The sequence below is a fragment of the Fringilla coelebs genome, assembly GCF_963513975.1.
Source record: "Fringilla coelebs genome assembly, chromosome: 20".
Classification (NCBI taxonomy): Eukaryota; Metazoa; Chordata; class Aves; order Passeriformes; family Fringillidae; genus Fringilla; species Fringilla coelebs.
This window is the reverse complement of record NC_140046.1, coordinates 1821341-1845390: the sequence shown is the minus strand read 5'-3', so window position 1 is coordinate 1845390 and position 24050 is coordinate 1821341. Positions and strand designations below refer to the sequence as shown.

The window sequence follows — 24050 nt, the reverse complement described above, 5'->3', positions numbered from 1 at the left end:
AAAAGCAGCTTCCACACTAATGTCTCCCTTAATCCAGCAACATGATGGTAATTTGTATGCAATTCTATTAGGGAAATCAGATTACAAATCTTTTGTGGAGAGCTATTTATACCACTTGATATTACTTTAATTACATTCTGATCTCACAACGTTTAGCATTTTGTGCTCGAGCACCAAATTTTCAAATTAGAGCAACTTCAAGCAGCATTTTCAGGAATATCTAGAGCCCTTTGGAGCCCAAATTCACGGAGAAGTTATTTTTAGCCACCAGGGTATTTTCAAAACCCTTTTGCTCTGTGGGTGTCGTGTTCATCACAGGTGTCCTGTGCCCACCTGGGCCGTGCTGCCACTTCTGCTGGGAGGGAAAGGATTTGCTGGGCTGGCTCAGGGGTGGCAGAAATAGTGGGGCCCTTGTTCAGCAGCAACCTCACACCTGAGGTGTGGCTGCCAGGGCTGGGATTACAAAGGGAGTTTTATCTGGGACACTGGGAGAGGAATATTTTATAGGGTGTTAATGCAGCCCCAGGCTTGATTGGTCAATTCTCAGCCCTTATTTTTATGTTATCATTCCCTTGTGACCATCTGAAATGCTTATTGCTTGCCTAGACTTGTGTAAAGTATAATAATCACGCTTAAAAATGTATTAATTAATTATAAAATATTCCTGGTACACAAAAATTGTGTATACTGGGTGCACATTAAACTGAATATACTTTCATACACTTCAATAGGAAAAAAAAAAGCCCTAGAATTCCCCTTTTTAAACTCAAAATTATAGCCTAAATTTCTGACATTTTAACTTTGGCAGAGCTATCAGAGCTCACAGACTCCCACCCCTGGGGCTGGAATTGCTGCTGTAATGATCAGTGCTGAATGTGGGAGCCCATAAATTCAGCTGAGCTGCTTGGCAAGGCCATGGTAGAAAATTGTGACCAACAAAGGTGAATCCTTTATTAAGGTAACAATAAAATACAAATTGAATCAGAATAAATAACGTGGATAAATGGATAATTTACCTGGATAATTGTCCTGCTCACCTGGACTGCTCAGCTGGTTAAAATCTCCCTGCTGCCTCTGTACCCTGTATTTTATTCCAGCAGTGCCCTCTGCTGAGAGCATGGAATGTGTGGCCCCAGAGCTTTTTTCAACCCCAAGTCTCACGAATTTCATTTTAAGTTCTCAAAAACCATTTGCATTTAAAGGTGGAGAAAGAGAAGCTACACTGGCGTTGGTACTGGTTAATTAATGACCAAGCCACATGAAATAAACACAAAATATCCTGTAGCAAAGGCATGGTAGTGGTGTTGGCTGGGTTTTAGCTGTGTTATCATGGAAGGATTAAGTGGGATAAGGCATTTTCTGGGCTGTTGGGGTCCAGGTTGGAGACACAGAGCTGATGTTTTGTTTCAGCTCCCTCAGCCCTCCAAACCCACAAAACTCTGCTCCCCCTTTCCTGGCTCTCTAATCCTTTATGATCTAATTAATTTGTGAGTTACAGCTGGATTCACTTCACTCCATTTGAGAACATCCCTGAAGAATTTTAAACTGCAGGCGTCACCACCCATCTCCCTAAGCCCTGGGCAGGTTTTGTTCTTGTCAAAGGTTGCTCCCAGCAGCTCATCCATGTGGGAAATGTGCTCTGCAGTTTGGGCTATCCTAGCAACTCCCAGGGATTGGCACAGCCCCCAGCTGGCAACCCAAATATTTAAAAACACACCTGGTTAAAGTTTAACCCCCGTGACGATGATGATGTGGCAGCAGGAGCCGTGTGTGAGGAGAGGATCCGCGCCCGGGCATCGAGGTGGGAGCTCCTGGGGAGAATGGGATGAGCAGAGCCGGCCCAAAGGAGCATTTCCCACCATGAATGGGTTCCTCAACTGCTCTGCCAACCACACCAAGATCTGGAGTCACTACTTGGTGCTGGCCCTGGGCATCCCCCAGCTGACCATCAACGTCGTCTCCATCGTCTTCAACTGCACCGTCATCTTCACCCGCCTGGCCACCAGGGACCTGCACAAGCCCATCTCCATTCTCTTCTGCAACCTGGCTGTCTCTGACCTCTTCACCAGCTTCTCTGGCTTCTGGATTTCCATGCTGTTCATCACCAACCCCGACATCACCATCTTCGGCTCCCAGGAGATGCTGGCTCCCTACTCCCTGTACACCACCTCCATCCTGTCCACCATCTACAACCTGGTCAGCATCGCCATCGAGCGCTACCTGGCCGTGGCCGAGAGCATGAGGACGAGGTTCAGGGTGGCCAGGAACCACTCCATCGCCGTGGTCTTCATCAACTGGGTCCTGGCCTTCTTCCTGGGCTGCCTGCCCCTGATGGGCTGGAACTGCCTGCAGGCGGAGGGCAACGTCTCGGTGCTCTACAGCCCCTTCTGCGTCAACTACCTGGTCTTCATCGCCATGCCCAACGTGGCCGCGGCCTTCCTCGTGCCCCTCTTCACCTACCTGAGGATCATCATCATCCTGAGGAAGAGGAAGCTGAGGATGCAGGCGTGCGGCCAAGCCGCGGGCACCTACAAGTCGGCGGAGACGCAGGTGGCCAGGACCAGCATCTCCATCTGGCTGCTGGCCCTGGTGTCCTACGCGCCCTTCCTGGCCGGCGTCGTCTTCGACGCGGCCAACCAGCGCTGCCACGGCGAGCTGTACCCGGGGGTGTACATCTTTAGGAACTGCACGGCCATGCTGATCACCATCACCTGCCTGGGCAACCCGCTGCTGTACACGCTGAGGCTGCGGGCGCTGCGGGCCCGGCTGAAGGCGCTGCGCGGCCTCTGGGCCTCGCGCGTGAGGGCCTGCGCCGTCGGCCATGTCTGACCCGAGGGGCTGTCCCTGTGGGAGATGAGGAGCGCCGTGCTTGACTCTCACCATCAACTGATAAATGTCATGTATATAGCTTAAAAAAGTTGTACAGGTTTATATTGGTGTTGTGCCCCCCGGCGTGGTTGTCAAGGGACAGCTGGGAGGGCTGGCGTGTCGCTGTGGTGACACCGAGCTCCGGGCAGGGTTTGGGGAAGAGATCTCCATGGCTGGACAGCGAAGAAGAGGGTGATGGACAGAACTTTGGGAGGGATTTAAGAACTTTGGGAGGGGTTAAAGGGTTAAAGAGCTTTGGGAAGGGTTAAAGAACTTTGGGAGGGGTTAAAGGGTTAAAAAGGAAAAACCTCCATTGTGAGGGAGCTGAGCACATGGCGGGGAAAAATCTTTTGCTCCCGGCGGCGCCATAACAATTTTTTCTTTCTTCTTTTTTCTGGCTGTATTTTTGGTAAGGTTTAATAAACCTTCCTAAAGGGTGAAAAGTGAGCAGCCCCTTCTCACGTGGTGCTGTCTGTGTCCCCAGCAGTGCATTCTGGATGTTGTGCCCTCAGTGCTGGCTCCGAGGCCGAGGCAGAGGAGCGGCCGGAGTTTGTTATCAGGGACTGCCCTCGTCGCTCCAAAAACAACTGTGAAGAACGCCAGCCACTTGTTTGTAAAATTTTAAAAGTTTAATAGTAATAAAAGAGTTATAAAAATAGTAATCAATTAGAGTAATAATGATTTGGACAATTTGGATTAGGACAATATGAGGCAATAGAAACAAAGAGTTACAGACAGTCCGGGTACCTCTTTCTGGGCAGCATAAACCCAAAAAAGGACCCACGTTAAGAGAGGATTAACCCTTAAACACAACAGCCTGTTGCATATTCATACACCTCATATATGATGCATCAATTCCATTCTCCCACAGGATTCTGTCTGGGCAGTGCCAGCTTCTTCCTCTGAATCCTGACGGCGCCTTCAGGGCTGAGCGAGGCAGGAAGAAGTTTGTTTCTTCTGAAAAGGGAGCAATAAATTCTCTTTCCCTGAAAGATTTAGGTGTCCTACGGCTGCTGTCTCGCTGCGAGTCCTTTCTTTAAAAAAAGTATCTTACATAGCACAGTTTCTGTTTTAACGTTTTGTTATAACCTAAAACTATATTTAGCACACTGCTTAAGAAAATTAATACAGCATAACTTTCTAACACAACACATATAATATTCATTTTAATATTTGCGGAAAGGCAATCATAAAATACGCATTTTCCACATATATATGTAGATATAATCTTTATTTATTTATTTTTTCTGTTTATATATTTTATGTATGCCCATATCTATACCTCTACCCCTATTTCGATATATACATTTCTCTCTCCACTCCTCCTTCTTTCCCCATATACAGCGCTATCTCTTTACATGTCTGTGGCCATATATTTCTCTATATTTATCTATTGATAGAAATATCTCGATAAAAGCCCTGGCTACGGCTGCGCTCGGCGGTGGATTAAACACGCCTGGCTGGCGGCGCTCGATTGGCAGCCCTGGCCGGTGGAGCGGAAGCGGAAGTGGAAGCGGAAGCGGCGGGAGCGGCCATGAGGGCACCGGGGCCGTGCGCGGAGTGTGGGGCAGGGGCTGCGGCTCGGTACCGCTGTCCGCGCTGCGGAACCGCCTAGTGAGCGAGGGACGGGCGGGGGGGCTCGGCGGTACCGCGGGCTGGGGGTGCGGCCGGCGGTACCGGGCTCGTTTCTCACGCCGTTCTCCCCGCAGCTGCTCCGTGCCGTGCTGCCGGACCCACCGCGGTGAGTGCGGGCCGGGCGGGCCGGGGCTCACCGGGGCTAAGCGGGGCTCACCGGGGCTAACGCGGCTCTGTCCGCAGAGCGCTGCGCGCCCGGTGCCCGGCGGGAGAAGGAGGCGGCCGGGCAGGGATCCCCCCCGGTCCCCGCAGGCAGCCCCGGGGCCCCGGAGGACATCCTGAGCGAGGAGGAGGAGCAGGACCGCGTCCCGCCGCAGAAACTGCAACTCCTGGGTAAGAAATGCTGCTCTTGGCAAATACTGAAATGAATGCTGGCTGTGGTGTGTGGGGAAGTTGTGCTGTGTTAATCTTTTGTATTCATCTCCCCGAAGCAGTGCTGTATTAATCTCCTTTAGGTGGTGTGGTAAATACGGTTTTTAGGCTATAGCACAATATTAAAATAGAAACTATGTGATGTGAGATACTTTTTGTAACTAGCCCAAAGAATGGAAAAAGATGATCACGAAATTCTTCACATTATCCTCTCTGGATATGGAGATAACAACAGACACCATAATCCCAAGAGAAGAATTATTGCCTCCTTATCAGGAAAGCTCAGACTTTGAGGAACCAAGGAAATTGATTTACAGGATGAAGGGGGGAAGCTGAATTTGACTCTGGTTTGAAAGGAACGTTTGAATCACGTATGAGATCTGTGAATATGCACCAGGCTATTGCATTTAAGGGGTAATTCTCTGTTAGCAAGGGGTGCTTTGGGGCAGAGTGGGAGGTCTGTCGTTCTTTGCTTTTTATTGTCCTAACTTTGATTGTCCCAATTCTTATTGTCCTAATTTCCCTTGCTCTTTTCCCTTCTCTTAAACTTCTAACCCTGTAACACCAGTGCCTGGGTTTTCCAGGGAGCTGAGCTTTCCCTGAGAGCGCTCTGAGTTTCCCTGACAGTTGCTGTGTCCCCGGGAAGGTTTGCTGGCCCCAGGCCGGGCTGTAACTCTGTTTTTTTCCCCTCCCTAGGTTTGCTGGCCCGAGGCACGGCTGTAACTCTGTTTTTTTCCCTCCTGCCCCAGGAGAGTCGGCGGAGCTGCGGGATCTGCTGCGGAACCCCCACCTGCGGCAGCTGCTGCTGGCCCTGGAGCAGGCTCGGGACAAAAGCTCCCTCCTGCGGCGGCTGATGCAGGAGCCGCTGTTCCTGGAGTTCGCCGACTGCTGCCTGGGCATCGTGGAGCCTCCCGAGGAGAAGGAGAACGTCCTCCCCGAGTGAGCTGCTGGGGGACTGGGGCTCGTGTGATTTGTCGGTGAGACTTTTATTTGGTGAGGTTGGTGTGCACTCTGCCGTGTGCCCCTGTGCCCGTGGATGTCAGAGCTCCGAGTTCAGGCTGGAGCTGACAAACAGTCCCGGCACAGCCCTGCCCCTTTCTGTTTTACATCCTGGGGGTTGAACTTGGTACTCTGTGGGATTCTTGGGCAGCCACAGGAAATGCTGCTTCACAGTGACAATATTAAATATATCTGCATTGATTTTAATCCACAAGTACTCTGAAATGTTTTTGTTCACTAAAGGTTGTTGGGAAAGATCAAACACCTTGAGAAGGCATTGAGCAGTTTATTTTAAATGACGTACACAGAGCAGCTGAACATTTTCAAGATCCACGAGCAACAAAGGGAGGGTTCAGAGCACCCCTGGGCAGGGTGGTGCTGTCTGGGGAGCTCTGCACCTGGCAGCTGTGAGAGCTCACAGATTTTGGTGCTGTAGATAAAAGCAAGAGCCCAGCCTTGCTTTTCCCTGAGACATCTGCCCCTGGTGCTGCAGCTGGCTGCTCCTCACCCCCCTGGGGACACTCGTGGTCAGTCAGGACGGTTGCATGAATCAGGAACATTTATTGGCATTATTTGTTCACTCTGCCTGCTGCAGGCAGTTCAGTTCAAGTATTCATTGCTTCAAGCACCTGATCTGCTGGAATTGATTTGTTCCCATAGTGTTGATATTTCCTGTAACGTGGGGGGGAGCAGGAGCTGCCCTCCCCCCACAGTAAATGTAATTTAATGTTATTATAAGGTTATTATAATGTGCATTATAAGGTGTGTCCCATTCCCTCACGTTGTACATACAAGGCAGCGCTGTGGAAGCTCTGAGGTAGCAGCAGAAGTGGACACTGAGTGATTTGGAAGCAGCAGCTTGCAGAGAGCCCCCCTGGAGGCCAAGGCCAGGGCCAGAGCTATGTGGGCAGGAGTTCCTGTCTGTCCAGCAGGATCTGGTTGAGTCCTGTGATGGAAAATGCCTCCGTGTGGGGGCTGACGTTGGCAAAATGCAGGGGGGATCTCCTGCAGTGGAACTTGACAGGGCCCTGCAGGGACAAGAGGAGAAGAGTTCAGCCAGATGTGCAGCTGATTTTGTTACTCACGTTTAGCTCTGGAGTGTAGGAACCGCTGGGGGATGAGGACAGAGGAACTCCTCCAGAGGAGTCCCCACAGATGGACTGAAGAGAAATGGTTTCTAGAGAAATGCCAGCATTGAATTGGATTGAGATCAGCTCAGCCTCTGGAGGTTGGAGTGCTCAGCACCGGCCCTGGCACCGTTTGCTGCAGTTGTGGCAGTTCCTGCACACAGAATTTGATGCAAACACAAAAATGTTCCCACCCCCAGACCCGAGGGTGATTTGTAAGTGCAGTGTCTGAGCAAAGGCAGTGCCAGCCAGTGGGAGATGCTACCCCAGCCCGTTCCCAAGCTGCAGACAGGAGGGAGGGGTGGGTACCTGTGGGAGGGCTCTGATGGAGGTGATGCCACAGCCCAGGTGTCCCTTGGGGCTCTCCTGCAGCCCCCTGAGGCAGCCCAGCAGCGCCAGCGCCCGCCGTGGCCCCGTGGCACTGCCAGGGGCTGCAGCCAGCACCAGCCCCAGGGGCCAGAACTGCACAGGTGCCTGCAGGGGCCACGCTGTGCCCAGAGACCAGGGAGCTTTGGCCAGGGCAGCTCCAGGGCCTGGGAGCTCCTCTCCTTCCCCCTCGTCCAGCTCCGCTGCTGCCAGCGCGGCCGCTTTTGCCTGAAAGACACAACAACAGCAACAGCAATGTTCTCCAATGTCCTGGGCACAACTCAGCACTGCAGAGCTGAGTCTGTAAGGGGGAGTCTGGAAGGACAGCACAGCCCAGTTTCCATGCAGGTAAGGAGGGAGTTTATTCTGCAGGATGAGCCAGAAGCAGCTCTACAGGACTGGCATCTGCTCTTCAGCTGGAGGAGAGTTTTCTGGAGCACTGGCTTTGTAGTTCTCAGAGTTATTACTCTTTCTCAGACCCCAAGAAGCCTCAGGCTCCTTTCAGTGCTGCCCTGTCCCCCAGACTCACCTTCCACCTCCTCCAGCCCCGCTGGATGGCACGGGCAGCCCTGCGCAGCCTCTGGAAGCGACTCTTGGCCAGCCAGGAGCGAACAGCTGGGGATGGGATGAGAGAAACCTGAGTGCACAGAATCTCAGCAGCTCCTGCACACACTGGGAGATGGCACTTAGCCACTCGTGCCACTGTAATCCCCCAGAGTGACTGGAAATGTCCCTTGCTCTGTTGTTTCAGCCCCACCCCACGAGTCACCTGCTTGGATGAGAGTTGCAGAGCGTTTCTCCTTTGCTGTTTTCTTCTCTTTAAATCTTCTCCAGCAGCACTGGATGCAAAATGCCTTCTCATTTAACACCTCTGCTCTCCTGGCTTCCAGGAGCTCCAGCTGCAGTGGGGAACAAGAGCCTGGAGTTAGAGATGGAATTGTGCTCACAGCTCCTCCTTTTACAGCCTCATTCCAGTGTCCTGTGACTGCTGGATTAGGCTTGGGAAGTGACAGCACTTCATTGGTGCTTTTCAGGTAATGTGGAAATGAAAATGGAAGTTCTTGGAGGAAAGTGGAGCCTCCCAGAGTCCCAGCAGCAGCAGGTTGTACCCAGCTCCACTGAAGGGGCTGCTTCTAGGCAGCAAGCTTGGCAGAAGTGCCTTTGACTCCTTCCTCTCTTTCCCAGCCAAATCTGTCACGTGGAGCTGAGGAAAGTTGCCATCTTTACTGGAATTCTGACACAAGTGCAGCTGCTTGTCCAACACAGAGGCCATTACACAAAGTGCTTTGCAGAGCTGGACTCTGATGGGTGCTTGATGGAGTTTAATAATTGGATGGAAAATGCCCGGTTCTGGTCACACTGGCTTGGCAGGAGTTTTGCCTCTGTCTGTGCCACAATGGCCCTGAGGCAGGAGCACTCCAGAGGCATCAGCCAAGGAACAGCACTTACCAGGGAATTGGCCAGGAACACTTTGGTTTTGCCACAGAAGACTGAGGGGATTCCTCCATTCCCTGCTGCCTGAGCAGGGCTTTGTCCCCTGAGAGCATCCTGGAGGATCTCCAGAACAGCAGCACGTGGTGCTTTGTCATCTCCCATCGCTGGAGTCTCACCTGGAAGTGAAACATTGAGGAGAAGGCACCACAACATTTGGAAACAGGGGCCAGGGCATTGTCTTTGCACTGAGATTTCCTGGCCACTTGGAGGGGAAACACCTGCAGCAAGAGGGGATGGTGAGAGCACTTGATCTTGCTGTGTTTAAGGCTAAAATGTGACAGCACAGATTGCACCAGGTGCCAGCAAGCAGCAAACCAGTGTGGGGTGTTTAAACTGGGCTGAGGCTGGGTGCTGCCTTCTCATCTGTCATCACCTCTGTTCTCCACAGGTAAAACTGTCATTGAGGCCAGATCTAGGCTGAACCAGGGAGGCTCAGGTGTTCTCCTATCCCAAACATCCCACATGGAAGCAGGAGAAAGCAGCAGCAGTGCCATAAAGAACAGACTGAGCAGCTCAGTGCTAAGGAAATCACATTGAATACTCAAAGCTGTGGGAGCAAAGAACAAAAGGCAGGGAATTGTAGCCTTAATGTACTGAAAAGTGCAGGAAGGGGAAGCAAATTCTACACAATTGTACAGCTGTCACAGGGCACTGGGAGCAGCTATGGGGTCCTGTACTGAGCAGGAATTTATGGCAGCAATTACAGGTTATTAAAGCCATTTCTGGGACACAGTGCACGATTTTTTACATTACAAACAGGTCACCAGATGAATCTCTTTGGAAATAGAGACAGACTTAATTCAGACCTGGAACAAGAGATTGTTGCAGGAGTTCCTGCATGCACAGGGCTGGATGGGTTTTGTATCATTCCATCCTGGATACTGTTTGCTTTTCTGCTATAAATATTTCTAAGGAGATGAGAGCATTTTAAGGTCCTGAAAACAAATAGAAGCAATTCTTGCTTACAGGAAGACATCTGGTGGCTCTGATGGTGTTCATGGGGCTAGGCTGATAAGGGAACCAAAAGCTTATCCCTGTGTTTGGGCAATTGTTTTGCTTTGTCTGCAGCTTATTACCCCCTCAAGATAAAAAGGACTAAAAACCCATCACAAAGAGGCTTTGCAGTTAATGGGTTTGTAATTGAGGGGAAAAGATCCACAGTGTAAGTAATTTTCCAGCCTGCACTTCCTTACTTCAGCCCATTTCCACAGGGTGAACAGATTTCCACCAATTTTACTCATCTGAACAGGCTGGTCCTGCTTCCCACAGCTGCTGCTCGTTGAACTGACCCACTGGGTGAAGAGGGGATTCATTTGGAGCACAGAAAGGGGCTGCAATAACCTTTAATATTAAATGTAACCACGTGATGAGCTCCTCCTTTCAGCAGTTCATAGCAAAGGCATACCTGTGGGCTGGATTGTTTGTTAAAGTCCATCCTCACTCTTGCTTAGAAAAAGAGAAGTTTGCAAAAGGTGGAAGAAGCAGCAGAGTCCAGGTAAGCTGGAAGGTCAGTGATTCAGCAAGGAATGAAGGAGGGGGGAGAGAAAGGAAGGAAAAGGAAAAGAAAGCAAAAGGTAAGTGGTTTTCAGGTCTACTAAAGAATCAACTCTTAAATCAAATTATATTGGGTGAGGGGAACCCCAGACACCTCTGTAACTGTGATTGTTCCACCCAGGAGGAGCACAGAAAACCAGCAGTGAGGGGTAAGATTTTAAGTGTTAAGCAACTAGAAACTCAGGTTGGTGATAGGTTAAAGAAATATTTTGGGAATAGTGGTGAATACAGTAATTACCTGATCTGTGTGAGACCAAATGGCTGCAGTGACAATTTTACTTGATGGCACAGGGATTACCTGAAGAAACTTACCTTTTTTCTCAGCAGGATGAGAGTTGCTTTTATCCCACACTCTTTTTTTGCTGGAGCCCCAGGATTTCCTCAGCAGTTCATAGCGCTCAGTGAAACTTTGGAAAGGGATCCTGGGAGACAAAATGTGCACTGAATTCCAGGCAAGAGCCATTACTGTAAATAACTGATCCTTTTTGCTGAAAGGTAAATAACTCATTGTCTGAGGAGGGAAAATTCCAGAATGGCTTTGTGGATCCAGTGCATGGGATGCTAACAGACAGATGCCTGAATGGTCAAACAGGCCAGAAAGTAAAGAACTTGTGAAGAAATTCAGATTTCCCAGTAACAGTAGCAAAGCCAGGGCAGGAATTGTGCTTGGATATGCTGATGGTGCAAAATCTTTGGGTTTCTTGCCTTATAAGCTCTTCTGAATAACTAAATGCCACTAATTGCTATAGAAATGGATTATGCTGAAGAAGCTGGACTTACCTGACTGGGAAACCTGCTGCACTGATGGTGATGGCTTCCACTATTCCACAGGCCTGGAGCTGGCTGAGAACCTGAGGCAGAAATTGAGATGGTTTTGGCAAAGCTGACTTTTGTGGGAGCTGCTCCTTGTGTGCCCTGTCCTGGGCATCCCCAGCCAGCGGGGTGTGAAAAGCCAGTGTTGGTATTTCCAGGCTCAGTGTTGGTATTTCCATGCTCAGCAGATTCCAGGGGTGTTTAAAGCCTCATTGCCCATCAGATGAGGTTCTCTAGTTACTTCAGCATCTGCTGCTCCCAAAGCTTCTCAGCTTCCTGGACTCCAGGAGTGAGCACAGTTTTGTTTGGAAGGGGTTTGTGTGCCCAGGGCTGCTGTCTGAAGGGCTGTGAGGGCAGCACCCCAAATCACCCCAGCCACAAGCAAGGTGCAGCTGGAAGAGCTGCTGTGCTTAGGAGTTGTTCTGGACAAGCACCTCAGTGACTCTGGAAGGTGTTTATCTCAAAGGAGAAAGAGCTGTTTCAAAATGTGCTGTGCAAAGAGCTTTGCAAGTGACTCAAGGTCCTGAGGCAGCCAGTGCAAAGCCCTGGGAAAGGCTCTGGAGCAGTTACCTCTTCTCTCCTGAAAGTCATGGCCTTGCAGTCAGCGTTGGGCTTGATGCAGCGGATGTAATGGGGTGTGGTTCTGCTCAAAATCTCCATCAGATGCTCCAGGGAGCTCTGCAGGAACAAACACAGGGCTCAGCAGGGCTCCTCCTCCTCAGGCATCTCCCATCCACCCCAGGAAGCTGCTCTGGGCAAGGATGGCTTTACAGAGCACTTCTACAGGACAGCTTAAGCACAATCTCCATTCTGTGGATGCATTTCATCAAATTGTTATGGTAAATCCAGAAAGCTTCCAAAATTACAGCAGAAACCTGAATAGGATGTACCTTGAACTTGGACACCACTGTAACAACAGCTGCTCTGTTCTGGGTTTTGGTGTTATTTTGGTTCTTTTCTGTCCCAGGAAATAATTTTTGAAGCAAAGGATCCTTTGAGTTCTGCAAAACGTGGACCAGCTCTGGTGGAACAGCATCCTGCAAACAGACATGACCTGTCAGTACCCGGACCTGGCAGGCACCTGCACCTCTGAAAATAGCTAAGAATTCCACATATAGAGACAGAACAGTATTTCTGATGCCAGAGTTGATGTGACCACAGCTGCACTTTCAAATCTGATGATGTGCATTCATTCCCAGTCAGATTTAGGAGCAGAAAACAATGTTTGGCTGAACATTCAGCAAATCCAGGCAAGTGTACAACTGCTCCCATCACTGCTCTTGTTACACAGCCTAAGTGAGCTCCAGCTCTCAGGAGTGGTTTAATCCCTGAAGAGCAAACTGCAGCAGGCATTAGACATATTCCTTTGAATTAAGAGATGGTGTTTTATTGCTAAATAAATAACAGCACTTGCCATAATTGCTGGGCATGTCAGAGCTGAGAAGGGACCCTGCTCTCTGCAGACTATTTCACATTTCACTTATTCCCTGATGGCCAAAATTTGAGTACTTTGAGCACTTTCAGCAGTTAAGCCCAGCTCTTGTTTCTCATAAATGTATCAGAATTTTTTTGGGAATTAAGTGCTGTATTTGCAGTTATAAAAATGCCCTGATGCCATTAACGATTCTGCACGCCCCAGGAATGGAAGAAGCCCTGGTTTGGTGATGGTTCACTTCAACCCCAGCTCAAAGGTGTAACAAAGCATCTGCCCCTGCCAGTGGTGGTTCAGAGGACCACACCAAGGACATCACCCAGTTTCACATGGCTTGAAGGATTTATTTGCAGCAAGGTATGTCCAGTGCCCAGCACTGAATATATTTGTTTGACTTAAATCACTTTAGGTCTGTAGGACACTTTTAAGATTTTTTAGACAGCTCTTTCTGCAAACACCTACCTTATTTTTCTCCACCATTGCTGCCAGCTGATAGCAGACTTTGCCAGCATAATGTGAAATGATAAAGTTGGGCTTCTTACTAAATTTATCTCGACTTAAACACTGATTACTGGACAAGGCTTTCTCAATCCTGGTCTGGAACAGGTCAGTGTTGGAGGCTCTGTTCAGGCGACACTCCTGCAAAGGACACACAACTGCAGCATCTCTTGTTTGGCCCAAAGAACTGACTCTAAAAGCTACAACATTTAACATTCAAATTGTAGCAATATTACCTTTAGAGCTGCTTTGAGTATGAAAGGCCTGAAATATTGGGAAGGAAGGGGGGGAAAGAAGTAATTGAGGCTTCATATTTGAATCAGAACGCCCAGGATCAGAGGGAAAAAGCTCAGAACAGGAGGAAGCAGTGGCATGATGTGAAACTGAAGCCCTGCAGAAATTTTATAGCTGACAGGTTTTCTATTAATTTACTGTTTGTGTTTTCTTTGGTGGTGTGGGACAAAGGCAGAAACCTGGGCCCAAAAATGAAGGGTTTGGATCCCACTTACCTCATTGAGCAAGGAAAAAATGCTGAGAGGGTTTCCCTCTATCAGGTCAAGGCAGTTCTGGTTATCCTGGTAGTTTATGAATGACCACTGCAGGCCCTCAGCTGCATATTCTTCCTGAAGGAAGAGGGAAGGGGTTATTCTGCAGCAGAGGGCACCAGAGCTCAGAGCTCTCTGCCTTGGGCAGCTGATCCAGGTCCTGTTTGAGGAGTTAATCCCAGCTCAGCTCCAGGTCAACACCAAGCTTGAGACAAAAACAACCCACATGAGGATATCCTACCCCAGGTAGCTTTTGGGTGTGGATCAGAACCTGCTGGAACAATTTATCTGAGGATTTGGGAACCCCGTGGATTTATCAGAGCAAGCTGCAAGGCTGCTTTAGAGAGCAAACAAAGGCCACAGTCACACAAAGCCTCTCCTGGCTATGCTGAGATTTTCCCTGAAGGACAAGGAACAAGCAGAACTCCTTCCCTGGCCTGGGACACAGCCCCAGCCCAACCTTTGTGTGCCAGGCTTTACTGCCTGAGCTCCATTTAAAGCAAAGCCCGATCTGAAAGGAAGTGCAGGGAGATACTGGTTGGAATAATTGGTCCAATATTTATGCTGAATTACAGGACAAACTGTCAGCAGTGTTTAACAAGCACAAGCTCTGGGCAGTTATTTGAAAAGCCTCCTGCCAAAAGCTTGCTCAGCACAGCCACTAATGGCATTTAAGTGGTTTGGGGGACAGCCAGATCCAGAGGTAAGAGGGCAGGCAGTGAGTGGGAGGGGTGCTATAAACAGAGGTCATGGAGCCATTTCAAGCAAAGCAATTGTGTGCCTGAACTTGCTTTCCATCTTCCCTGACCATTAACCCCTGGCATGCTGACCAGGGCAGCAGGGAAAGCAGCCTGGCAATAGCAAAGCACAAATGGCAGTCAAAGAAATACTTAACTCCTGAATAAATTGACAAAACCCTGCGGTGAGGCAGGAGGTGCCAGCACGCTGCTGCCATAAAGAAAATGATTTCCCTGATTCCAGTTAATGGCAAAGAGCATTTTGGTAATGGATCTACAGTGGGGAGGGGCAGAGCAGCAGCCCTGGCAGGGATTCTGCACCTTGCAGGGCACTCAGAGCTGGAATTAGCAGTGTGTGACCAGTGAGGGACTGCACAGGGCAAAAAAACCTTCTCTGCTGTGAAACAACAGCATCTGTGTCCCTCCTGACTCAAGGATAACAGCTGGAGCACACTGGGATTGCTTTAAAGGCACCAGCATGGCTGGGTCAGGGAGCTGTGCCCCTGGGGGAGGAGGGCTCCACAGGTCCCACGTGCTCAGGTGTGGGTGACAGGGGTCTGGTGGGCTCTGCCTTCACACCAAGCTCAGCCTAGAAGCTCCACTCTTTAGGGACTTTATGCTTCATGGCTGTAAGCAGAAGCTTCCAAGAGAATCTCAGTTCAGGCTGCATTTACCCCAAGAATTTAGTCTCAAGTGTTCAGCTCTTTGAGGAGAAGCAAGCAGTCTGACAGGCAGAGATCCAGTGGGGCTGGGAACAGATTTCCAGTCCCCAGGAGACAAAGCTGTGTCATTCCAACTGCCCCACACTCCCCTCTTTCCAAAGGCACTGCTCCCTCCCACTGCTTTCTGTGCCAGTACTGACTACTGGAGGTTCCATCTGAGCATGGGCACAGCAATGCAGTTAAAGTGACAAAAAGATGCTGGTTTAAATCAGATATTGAAGGTCTGATCTTCAGTTTGGGCTATTACCTGCTGTGCCTTCAGGTAGTGAGCTACAAAGTGCTGCTGCAGTTTCTCATTGGCATAATTAATGCAGAGCTGCTCCAAGTTGTTTTCAGGGAAGGCTTCAAACCCATAAACGTCCAACAAACCTGGAAGCAGTGTGGGAGGACAGGGAGCTTTAGTTTAGGAGCAGCCTGGAGGGCTGCTGGCCCCTGAGTTAAAGCAGGGTGGGATATCCATACCTATGAAGCTGGTCCACACTGAAGGATCTGTGTAGATGTTTTCATTTATGACCAAAACCAGCCACTCAAACAACCTGCAGACAGCAACAGTGGGATTAGCTGGAAGCTGCTTGCTTGCAATAATCAGAATTGTTCCTTTTACTGCTGTTTCCATCAGTGTCACTTGGAAGGAAGAGGAATTTCTGATGTGCTGCCACAAAACAGCAGCAAGTAAATCCCTCTGGCCTCCCCATTCCCCCCCAAGAGTCACCTGGATGAGGCCATCCTTACCTGGCATAGATGACTTTGGCCAGGCAGTCCCTCCTGGTCTCACACTCAGCTCTGGAGCATGGCTTCTTGAACACCTGCTGCTGTTTTCCAGCAGTGATTGTTCTAATCCTTAAAGATTCCAGGAGTTCCTCAATGGGAATCTGGAGCAGCTCCCCCGTGGTCTTCACAAACTCTTGTTCAGGAGAACAAACAGTGCAAGGTTACCTGGTGTGCTCATACCTCTGAAGGTAAGGAAGGTCTGGAGACTGTGTGAAAATGCCACTTCCATCAGCTCCCCAACTTAAATGTGGATTTTGGATCTTTCTACCCAAACTTGGGATTAAGTTTTGCAAAACCAGACTCTTAATTTGGATGCAGAGTGCCCCTAGAATTCTGGGTCCTCTCTTTAAAATGAATACCAGAAAAAGCTGCAGTTTGCCACACTGAAGTTGATTTTCTCTCTAGGTATGTCTTTGTTACTTTTTCACCTTTTTTGAGCAGGGACCTCAAAATCCAGACAGACAAATCAAGCAGTCATGACCAGGAAAAAGCAGGGATTTGGGGATAGAAAGGGAGTGTAGAAGAATGAGTACTTGCTGACAAAGCATTTAAGATCTTTCTAAGCTGAGCTGCATTCAAAATTATTTGAATATTAAGTAGTTTGTGTTCAGAGCATGTGAAATTGTAGCAGGAACCTTCCCTATTCAGGGCAGTTTTATCTCTGAAGGAAATCCAGATCCACAAGCCTCCTGAAGACAGGCAGGACAACCTCTATTTCTGCTGCAATTTAACAGATTTGTTGTCACTGCTTTTTGGTCTTTATCATGAAAACTTCCAAGCTTTCATGTGAAAAGCCCTGCTCTCCCTCTGGGTCAGATTTCTGCCAGTCCTGTGATGGCAGAGTAAGATTACAAACAAGAGCCACAGTTCTGCCAATAATCCTCCTGAAATCACTGGGTAATGCTGCAGTTGCCCTGACCTGTCAGGGAAGGATATTATCCTCAGGGCAGGGGAGCATTAGGTTTTTGTTTGCTCACAAAATCACACCTAAATTTTAGGTTGCTCATGGCCTTGATTGTCTCCTATCAGCAGGAGCATTATTGTTCAAATTCTTTTCTTTAATAAGGAATTCTTTCTGAATTAAATGAATTTAAATTAAACAAATTAAAATGCAATAAATTCAATACAGTTTAAACAAATTTATTAATTTTCAAAATTAAGTTATTAATAAAGTAATTAGGCTTATTAGTAGTTAAAAGGAATTCATAATGAAAAGTAGTAATAGTTAAAATTACTCAAGTAAAAATCTGGTAGATTTAATAAATTTTAAGAAATGTTATTAATTAAATAAATAAAGTAAGTAAATCTAAATTAACTAACTAAATAAAGGAAAGAATGGAGAGAATTCTTTCTCTAATCCTTTCCCTTGGGCATCTGCACTGAACTAACAAGGCTCTGGAGCATGTCATGGTTGTTGCCTCACCTTTGGTTTTGTCTTCCAGCTCACAAGGCTGAGATTCATCCACTGGATTGGAGAATTGAACATTCCCGAGGTGCAGAAGGCCTGATAACACCTGCAATGCAACCAGGGAGATTTTCAGGACAGCTCCCTCCAAGGCAGGCTCCCCTGAGCCTTCCTTCAGCCTGGAACAGGCCAGCCCCTGCACATTCCTGCACAGAAGGCAGCAAACAGACCCCAGACTTGTGTGTGTTTCCCTGGTGCTGCAGTTCCTGAAGGCAGACTGAAATTCAGAGGTGCACACTTTTAGCTCAGATCTAACCTGTGCAGCCTGATGTGGGGCTGAGGCTCTCCAGTGAGGAGCAGCAGCTCTGCCCAGTGGCAGGGATTTATCCCAGCAGCAATCCCACCCTGGGAACACGTTCCCACCGCCCTCAGCAGCCTCCTGCTGTCCCTGCTGGGTGGCTGACCTTGAAAATATTGCTCTGCGTGGCACGGCCGATGCCCAGGTGGAACATTGCCCCTCTGGTCACCTCGAAGCAGTCCTCTGAAAAGCCAAACAGTGCTCTTGAAACAGCCAAGCACACAAACAGGGGCAAGCACGACATCTCAGCACACCCAATCCAGCTGGAATGGTCAGTGCAGAGCAGGGAAGCTGTCTGGGTAAATCCCACACACAAGCTGCAGAACCATCCCACTGGGTTTTTCTGTCAGGTGAAGTACATGCAAGGACAAGACAGTTTCTAAACAAAGCCACAAAGATGCAAATTTGCCAGGCCAGAACCAGCTGGTTTAAGCCAGGTGACTGATTTTAAGCTTTAAGACTTAATAGTGCCAAGTGAAACTTAGAAAGAGCCCCATTAATGCAGGTGGCTTTGCAAAACATCTGCTGTTGGCTGACCAGGGGATGGACCAGGAAGTATTTCTGCCTGCTTCCCTTTCAAGTTCCAGCCATTATTAATGGATTGATTAATTAGTTAGTGAAGGTAATCTTTACCATCTAAGTTTCTTTCAGAATTTGGCAGCCAGCGGTACTCAGCTCCTTCTGGAAGGTTCCACTCCAGCCTCTCCTCTGCAGTAGCACCTTTTGTGATCTGGAGACAGAAAACAAAGTAAAAATTGAATTCTGCCTTTGGTGTTTACAGCTCCCAGACAGTGAAGAATAACATACTGGGAGGATGATTTAATTTGGAAGCCTGGGAGACAAGGAAACTGGTAATTATTAAAAGTTGCAACTGTGCTAAATCTGGTGATTCCATCCCTGCTGTGTGTCAGAAATACCAAGCAAAATTAACTGTAGGCAGACCTGATAAAAAATATGGAAGTTTCTCTCGTTGGGGGCCTGATAGGCAACTCTTGTTTTCTCCAGAAGGAAAGTCTGGATGGAAGCACCAGTCAGATGATGGAATCTAGAGAGGGAAAAAGAGCAACGATTTCAACAAAACCTCTTCACAGAATCCAAGAGGGGTTGTGCTGTTCTGAGACCAACTGACTGTGAATGCTTTGCAGTTCACCTTCAGTTTTGTTCTTATTTTATTCAGAGTTCTTAACTACATCTCTGTTTTTCCGTTGCACTTTTTTAGAGACCTTTAGGGTGAGAGCTTGCAGAAAAATAAAAAAAAACAGAAAAGAAAATAATAACAGTCTAAGCTGCCAGCAAACCAAAATATGCTCTAAAGACATACAATATTCTATGGCAGATTTCAGAAATAAGCTTTGAAGGAACAAGATGATAAAGATTTAAAGGTCCAAGACAAGAGGTAAGGTTTTACCCAGTAATTCTTACCTGTCTAGCTGGAGCTGGATGTATTTCCCAAACCTGCTGCTGTTGTTGTTCCGCAGCGTGCAGGCGTTCCCTGTGAAATTGCCAGTGGCAGACACAGACAATCAGAGTGGTCCCACTCTGCCAGGCAGCACAAACAGGTATTTAGGGTGCTCTGTAAACAGCTCCAGTATTTGAAGAGTTTGTTTGTTTGTAAGGAGAGGACCAAGAGATAGCTTAAACTCGTGTGGGAACAAAGGAAATTCCCACAGTGGCCGTTACTTTAGTTTGTTGTTAAAAAAGCCGCATTTACCAAAAGCCTCCATAACAGGGTTGGAATCCAGCACTCTCTTCTCTATCCTTTCCACAGTTTCATTGCCTTTTGGGGAGATAACTGAGGCAGCAACAGAGGCATAGAACTTCATAAGGCAGCGAGAGGTCCAGGTCTGCAAGGGAGAGGTGTGACAGTAGCTCTTTGTCTTTAACATGTTGTCAGTTGTGGCAGTGGAGCACCGCTGCCTTCTGGAAACTCAGTGTGCAGGTGCAGGGGAGGCTCAAGAGAGGAACTGTGTCACGTTCAGAGCTCTGGCTCAGTGGAACTCTGTGCCACAGACACACATTTCAGTGCTGCTGCAGTGGGAGTGCTCCACTGAGGTGTCACCATCTGGAAGCTCAGCCAGAATGAACAGCATGAATGTGAATGGATTTGGAGTCATTAACATTCAGCAAAGCATCTTGTTCTTGGGCTCAAAAATCCCCTCAGCATTGTCCTAGCAGGGATGGACCATCACAGGAGGGCCAGGGCAGGAGCTGAAGCCACTGCTTTAGGTCTGTACAGAGAGTTTGCTGAGACTCAGAGCCCCCTGACAGACGAGGCTGAGGCATGAACTCAGGTGCAATTCCTGCTGAATGATTCAAACCCAGCCCTCCAGAAATGACAGATGTCACCTGAAGAGCTGCTATATTAAGCAGAGTGTGTTTAACTGCAGCAATCACTTAATGCTTCACACACATTTCAAGAGAGTCGTGCTGGGCAGATTGGCTACGTGCTGTGTCAGAGGGGGTTTAATTCATCTTTGCTCATTCACTGCACTACTCTGCACTACAAATCACTGGCAGCGCTCAAAACTTGAGAGCAATGTCACAGAAGAACATTTCCTTACCTTCCCAGCACCACTTTCTCCACTCACAATGATGGACTGGTTCACAGGGTCCATCTGCTTTTGGACATTCCTGTAGGTTTGCTCAGCCACTGCAAAGATGTGAGGTTTTAAATCCTGGCAGTGAAAGAGAATATTCCTATTTAAGAATACAGTAACCACAGAGTTCAACAGCAATGGATAGCAAGGGTCATCTCACATTCACCTGAAAACAGCACTGCTCTTTTAACAGAACTAATATTTCACAAGAAATGGGGTTTATCCTGTGGGAGTATTTTGCTCAGATAAATTTGGAGCAGTTTGACAACTGGCTCTGCAGAAGGACAGTGATCTCAAACACAAGGGTTACCTGAGGACAAAGTGCAACGTGGTACTCCCTCATGAGCTCAGGTGAGTAGAGGCAGGAGAAAGGCTGGAAAGGATTTAAAGCCACCAGGCTGCAGCCAGCATTTGTATAGAACAGGTTGACTCTGTATCTTGCTTGAAGACATTTCAGAACTGAAAAGCAACACCTTCTGTCAGCATCTTTTGCAAAGTGTTTGACCCTTGCTGTGCCTGTTGGTACCAAGAGTCTCAGGTGTGTTACCTATCAGGGTTAACAGAGAATGAGGTGACCAAGAGAGTGCTGTGGGTGTAACACATGACTGTATGCATGCTGCAGGTGTAATACACACAACTCCTGTGCTGATGGTGCTCAAGCAGTGGCAGCAGGAGCTGTCAGGAGTCAGCAGGGAAGGGATCCCTCAGCAGACACTGCCTGGCTGCTCACCTGTCCTGGTTGTTACCGGGTTCACCTTGGTGAGGTCATCAAAAAGATGCAGTTTCTCTTCATCACCGAGGAAGGCTCTAACTTCTTCTTCAAATGATTCACTGAGGTCATTCTGGATGAGAGAATCTTCCCTTTGGCCATTTTCCTGGAGGGGATGTCAGATCAGCACCAGTGAAAGGTGAAGAGCTGGACTTTCACCTCATCCCCTGCTCCAGCTCTTCTGCTGCTTCCCTGTCACTGAATTTCAGTCTCAGCAGGAGCCAGACCCCAGGATGTCAGAGCTACTCCTCCTCCCAGCTGCCCTCCTCCTGTTCTGATGTTAGAAAAGGGTTCTGGCTGTGAGCAAAGGCACTCAGAGAACGTGGCTTTGGGCTCACACTGCAGCTCTGCACATACACACACACACACCATGCTCTTGCAACTGGCTCATTTCTAAGCCTCTGCATGTCATGCATTCAATCCAAGCAGTGCCCTGGGCTCAGGGAGGCAGGAAGGGCTGGCTGCAGGTACAGCTGGAAGCCCCTGCAGGCTAAAACAAATGCAGCTTTTCTAACAGACACTCTCATTTTCAGGGTGAAAGCTGCAGAGTGCACACATCACAGCCAGGGCACAGGAATGGTGCTGGCAGAGGAGCTGCCCCGCCTTAGCTGAAGTTTGGTCCCCTTTGAATCACTTAAAATATTCAAATCTCAGCCTCTGGGCTCCCATGTCCTTGAAAACATTATTTGGAAGGACACACTTGTTGTATGTAATGGAAAACCAGCCAGAAGAGAGATTCCAGGACCTGTTTGCCATTGCTGGGGAAAGGAGAGGCTAGAAGAGAAAATGAAGAATGGAAAAGATGCCAGTCCTGATTTCTGCACTCTGTACACTCCTCTTGTTATCTCCTGTACCACAAGATAACCCATGGACAGCATCACCTTGTTTATACAGAAAATGCTAAATTTAGTCAGCAGCATTCCCACTATATGAGCTGAGCTTATTAATACAGGGGAAATGCACTGCAAACCCCACTTAGCATGTTCCTAAAAAAAAAAAAAAAGCTACTCATTTAGGAGCATTTTTATCTTTTGCAGACAGCATAAATACTTCATTTCCAGTCATACAGAATTTTACACAGTAAGGGGAAAAAAAAAGCTTAGCAATGCAGTAAAGCCCTGCCATCCAAGCGATTTCTGTTATTTTCCTCTGAATGAGCATTAAGCAGCTTGCTGCTGTCAGAGAACAGACACCACAATTAGGAAACACTGCATGGACTGAGGAGTTCCTGCCCATTCCCCTTTCTCCCCGTGCCCCTGTGTCACACCAGGCAAGTTAAACCCACTGTGAGACTGCAAGGCCTGAGGAAGGGCTTGGTTCTGCTGCCCTGCTCAGCTGAGATGATGATTGCTCAGCCAAAAGTAAAAGAATATTTGACAATAAATCCCAATCTTGTGTCCATTCAGCTTCCTGAACAAACACCCTTAGAATGTGCTTGCTGCCTGCATGAACACCTGCCCTGCTAGAGCCCAGGGCACAGCAAAAATCACTGCCTGCTGTCTCTAATCCAGCTGAAGCCCACAGTAAATAGGTCCAGTCAATTAATGAAGCAGGGGTGAATATTCATTAGCAGTTACCTAATCTGGACTGCGTGGAAATAAGCCAAGAATTCTCTCCTGGCAGTAACATTTAATTAGCACACACAATTCCTGCTTTTCTTTTTACCTGCTTTGGCATCTTGTCCAGACCTGTGGATGGGAACACTGGAGAGGGCCTTTACTTTAGGGTACTTCATTCAAATCACACTGGAGAATGCCTAAATAAAGAAAATAAAAAGGAATTTAGATAAAAATATCTGGGCATGTTATTCTCCAGAGGGTTCCACAAGCAAATCCCAAAGACTTCAGACAGAATTACTGATCCCAGAGGAGCACAAGTAACATGGGAGCTGGAAATCCTACCCAGAGTGATGGTCATGTGCTGCTGCCCTGCAAATCAAGCTTTTTTGGAGGGAATTGTGTATCTTCCCTTCCATCAGGAATAAAATGCTTTGCTTTTCTTTAACAAAGCAAGTTTTATTGGCAAGAAACTGCAACTACTTGTCAAATTCCTCCTGTTTGGGGAAACAGGGCAGATCTGAGGGTCTGACAGTGCCAGAGAAGCCAGAGCTTTGGGAAGGGGAGTGACTTGGAGAAGTTTGTGTTGTCCCCTTCCTGTTTCCTCCGAAAATCTCTGGGAGCCAGCCCAAGGTGAGTCAGGCCCTTTGAATTTCTGTGATAAACGCTGAGGTTCCAGTCACGCCGCCAGGAATTCTGTCCTTCCTGCAGCTGAGGCTGCCATTACTTCCATTCTTTTCTATTCTAATTCTATTCTATTCCATTCTAATTCTATTCTAATTTTGTTCTATTATACTCTAACTGTTTTAATTCTATTCTATTCTAATTCCACTCCATTCCTATTCAGTTCCTCTTCCATTGTTATTCCTTTTCCATCCCTAATTTCCTTCCTAACCCGGCATGAAAACACCACTTGGAGTCAGTTCGGAGTCCGGGCGCGATCCCATCCCCAAACTCCCGTCAGATCCATCCCTGCAGAGCCTTTTGTGCGGGCAGATCCCGGGGGACAGAGCGGACACGAGGGACACAGAGGACACGCGGGACACAGAGGACACGAGGGACACAGAGGACACGAGGGACACCGAGGACACGCGGGCACAGAGGACACGCGGGCACAGAGGACACGCGGGCACACGCGGACCGGGCGGGCGGTGCCGCTCCGCGGGGCGGCGGCCGCGGTGTCCCCTCAGGGCCGCGCGGTGCCGGGGCTGCCGGGCAGGACGGGAGGGCAGGGCGGGCTCGGGACTTACCGCGGGCGGCAGCGGGGCCGGAGCGGGGCCGGGAGCGGGAGCGGGAGCGGGGCGGGCGGGCCGGGGAGGCGGAACCGGGGAGGGGCTCGGGCGCTGCGGAAGCGGCGAAAGTGCGGGCGGGGAACGCGGCCCGGCTTTACCGAGCCCGGCTCCACCCCGGCCCCGCTCTGCCCGGGCCCGGC

General features: G+C 48.7%; 3 protein-coding genes across 6 annotated transcripts; 2 read left to right on the top strand and 1 right to left on the bottom strand.

The window, feature by feature from the left end:
• Positions 1–1631: 1631 nt before the first annotated feature.
• Positions 1632–2829, top strand: LOC311161453 (lysophosphatidic acid receptor 1-B-like; the record flags this gene model as incomplete). The annotated part of the gene is made up of 1 exon (XM_084219031.1): positions 1632–2829. The coding sequence occupies exon 1, from the start codon at positions 1744–1746 to the stop codon at positions 2827–2829; it is 1086 nt and encodes a 361-aa protein (XP_084075157.1). The 5' UTR covers positions 1632–1743.
• A 1537-nt stretch (positions 2830–4366) lies between these two features.
• On the top strand, positions 4367–6065 carry ZNHIT3 (zinc finger HIT-type containing 3). The gene is made up of 4 exons (XM_084219039.1): positions 4367–4482; positions 4578–4609; positions 4687–4836; positions 5625–6065. The coding sequence occupies exons 1-4, from the start codon at positions 4403–4405 to the stop codon at positions 5816–5818; spliced, it is 456 nt and encodes a 151-aa protein (XP_084075165.1). The 5' UTR covers positions 4367–4402; the 3' UTR covers positions 5819–6065.
• Positions 6066–6161: 96 nt separating this feature from the next.
• MYO19 (myosin XIX) lies at positions 6162–24029 on the bottom strand. 4 transcript variants are annotated; one of them, XR_014616649.1, is made up of 26 exons: positions 23869–24029; positions 22728–22818; positions 21024–21168; positions 20604–20752; positions 20258–20371; positions 19408–19540; positions 19119–19188; positions 18639–18741; positions 18330–18426; positions 17803–17879; positions 17357–17447; positions 15895–16066; positions 15625–15698; positions 15410–15531; positions 13668–13781; positions 13123–13299; positions 12119–12265; positions 11799–11906; positions 11196–11266; positions 10728–10837; positions 8817–8977; positions 8137–8266; positions 7897–7982; positions 7311–7595; positions 6960–7155; positions 6162–6820 (listed from the first exon to the last, which is right to left on the bottom strand). XR_014616649.1 is itself a non-coding variant. In XM_084219004.1 (25 exons), the coding sequence occupies exons 2-25, from the start codon at positions 22737–22739 to the stop codon at positions 6774–6776; spliced, it is 2877 nt and encodes a 958-aa protein (XP_084075130.1). In that variant the 5' UTR covers positions 22740–22818; positions 23869–24029; the 3' UTR covers positions 6162–6773. The 4 variants fall into 4 exon arrangements, 3 of the variants coding, with proteins under 3 accessions (XP_084075130.1, XP_084075132.1, XP_084075131.1); XM_084219004.1 differs by lacking the exon at positions 6960–7155 and having other exon boundaries at positions 6162–6902; XM_084219005.1 differs by having other exon boundaries at positions 6780–7155.
• Between the last annotated feature and the right edge of the window lie 21 nt (positions 24030–24050).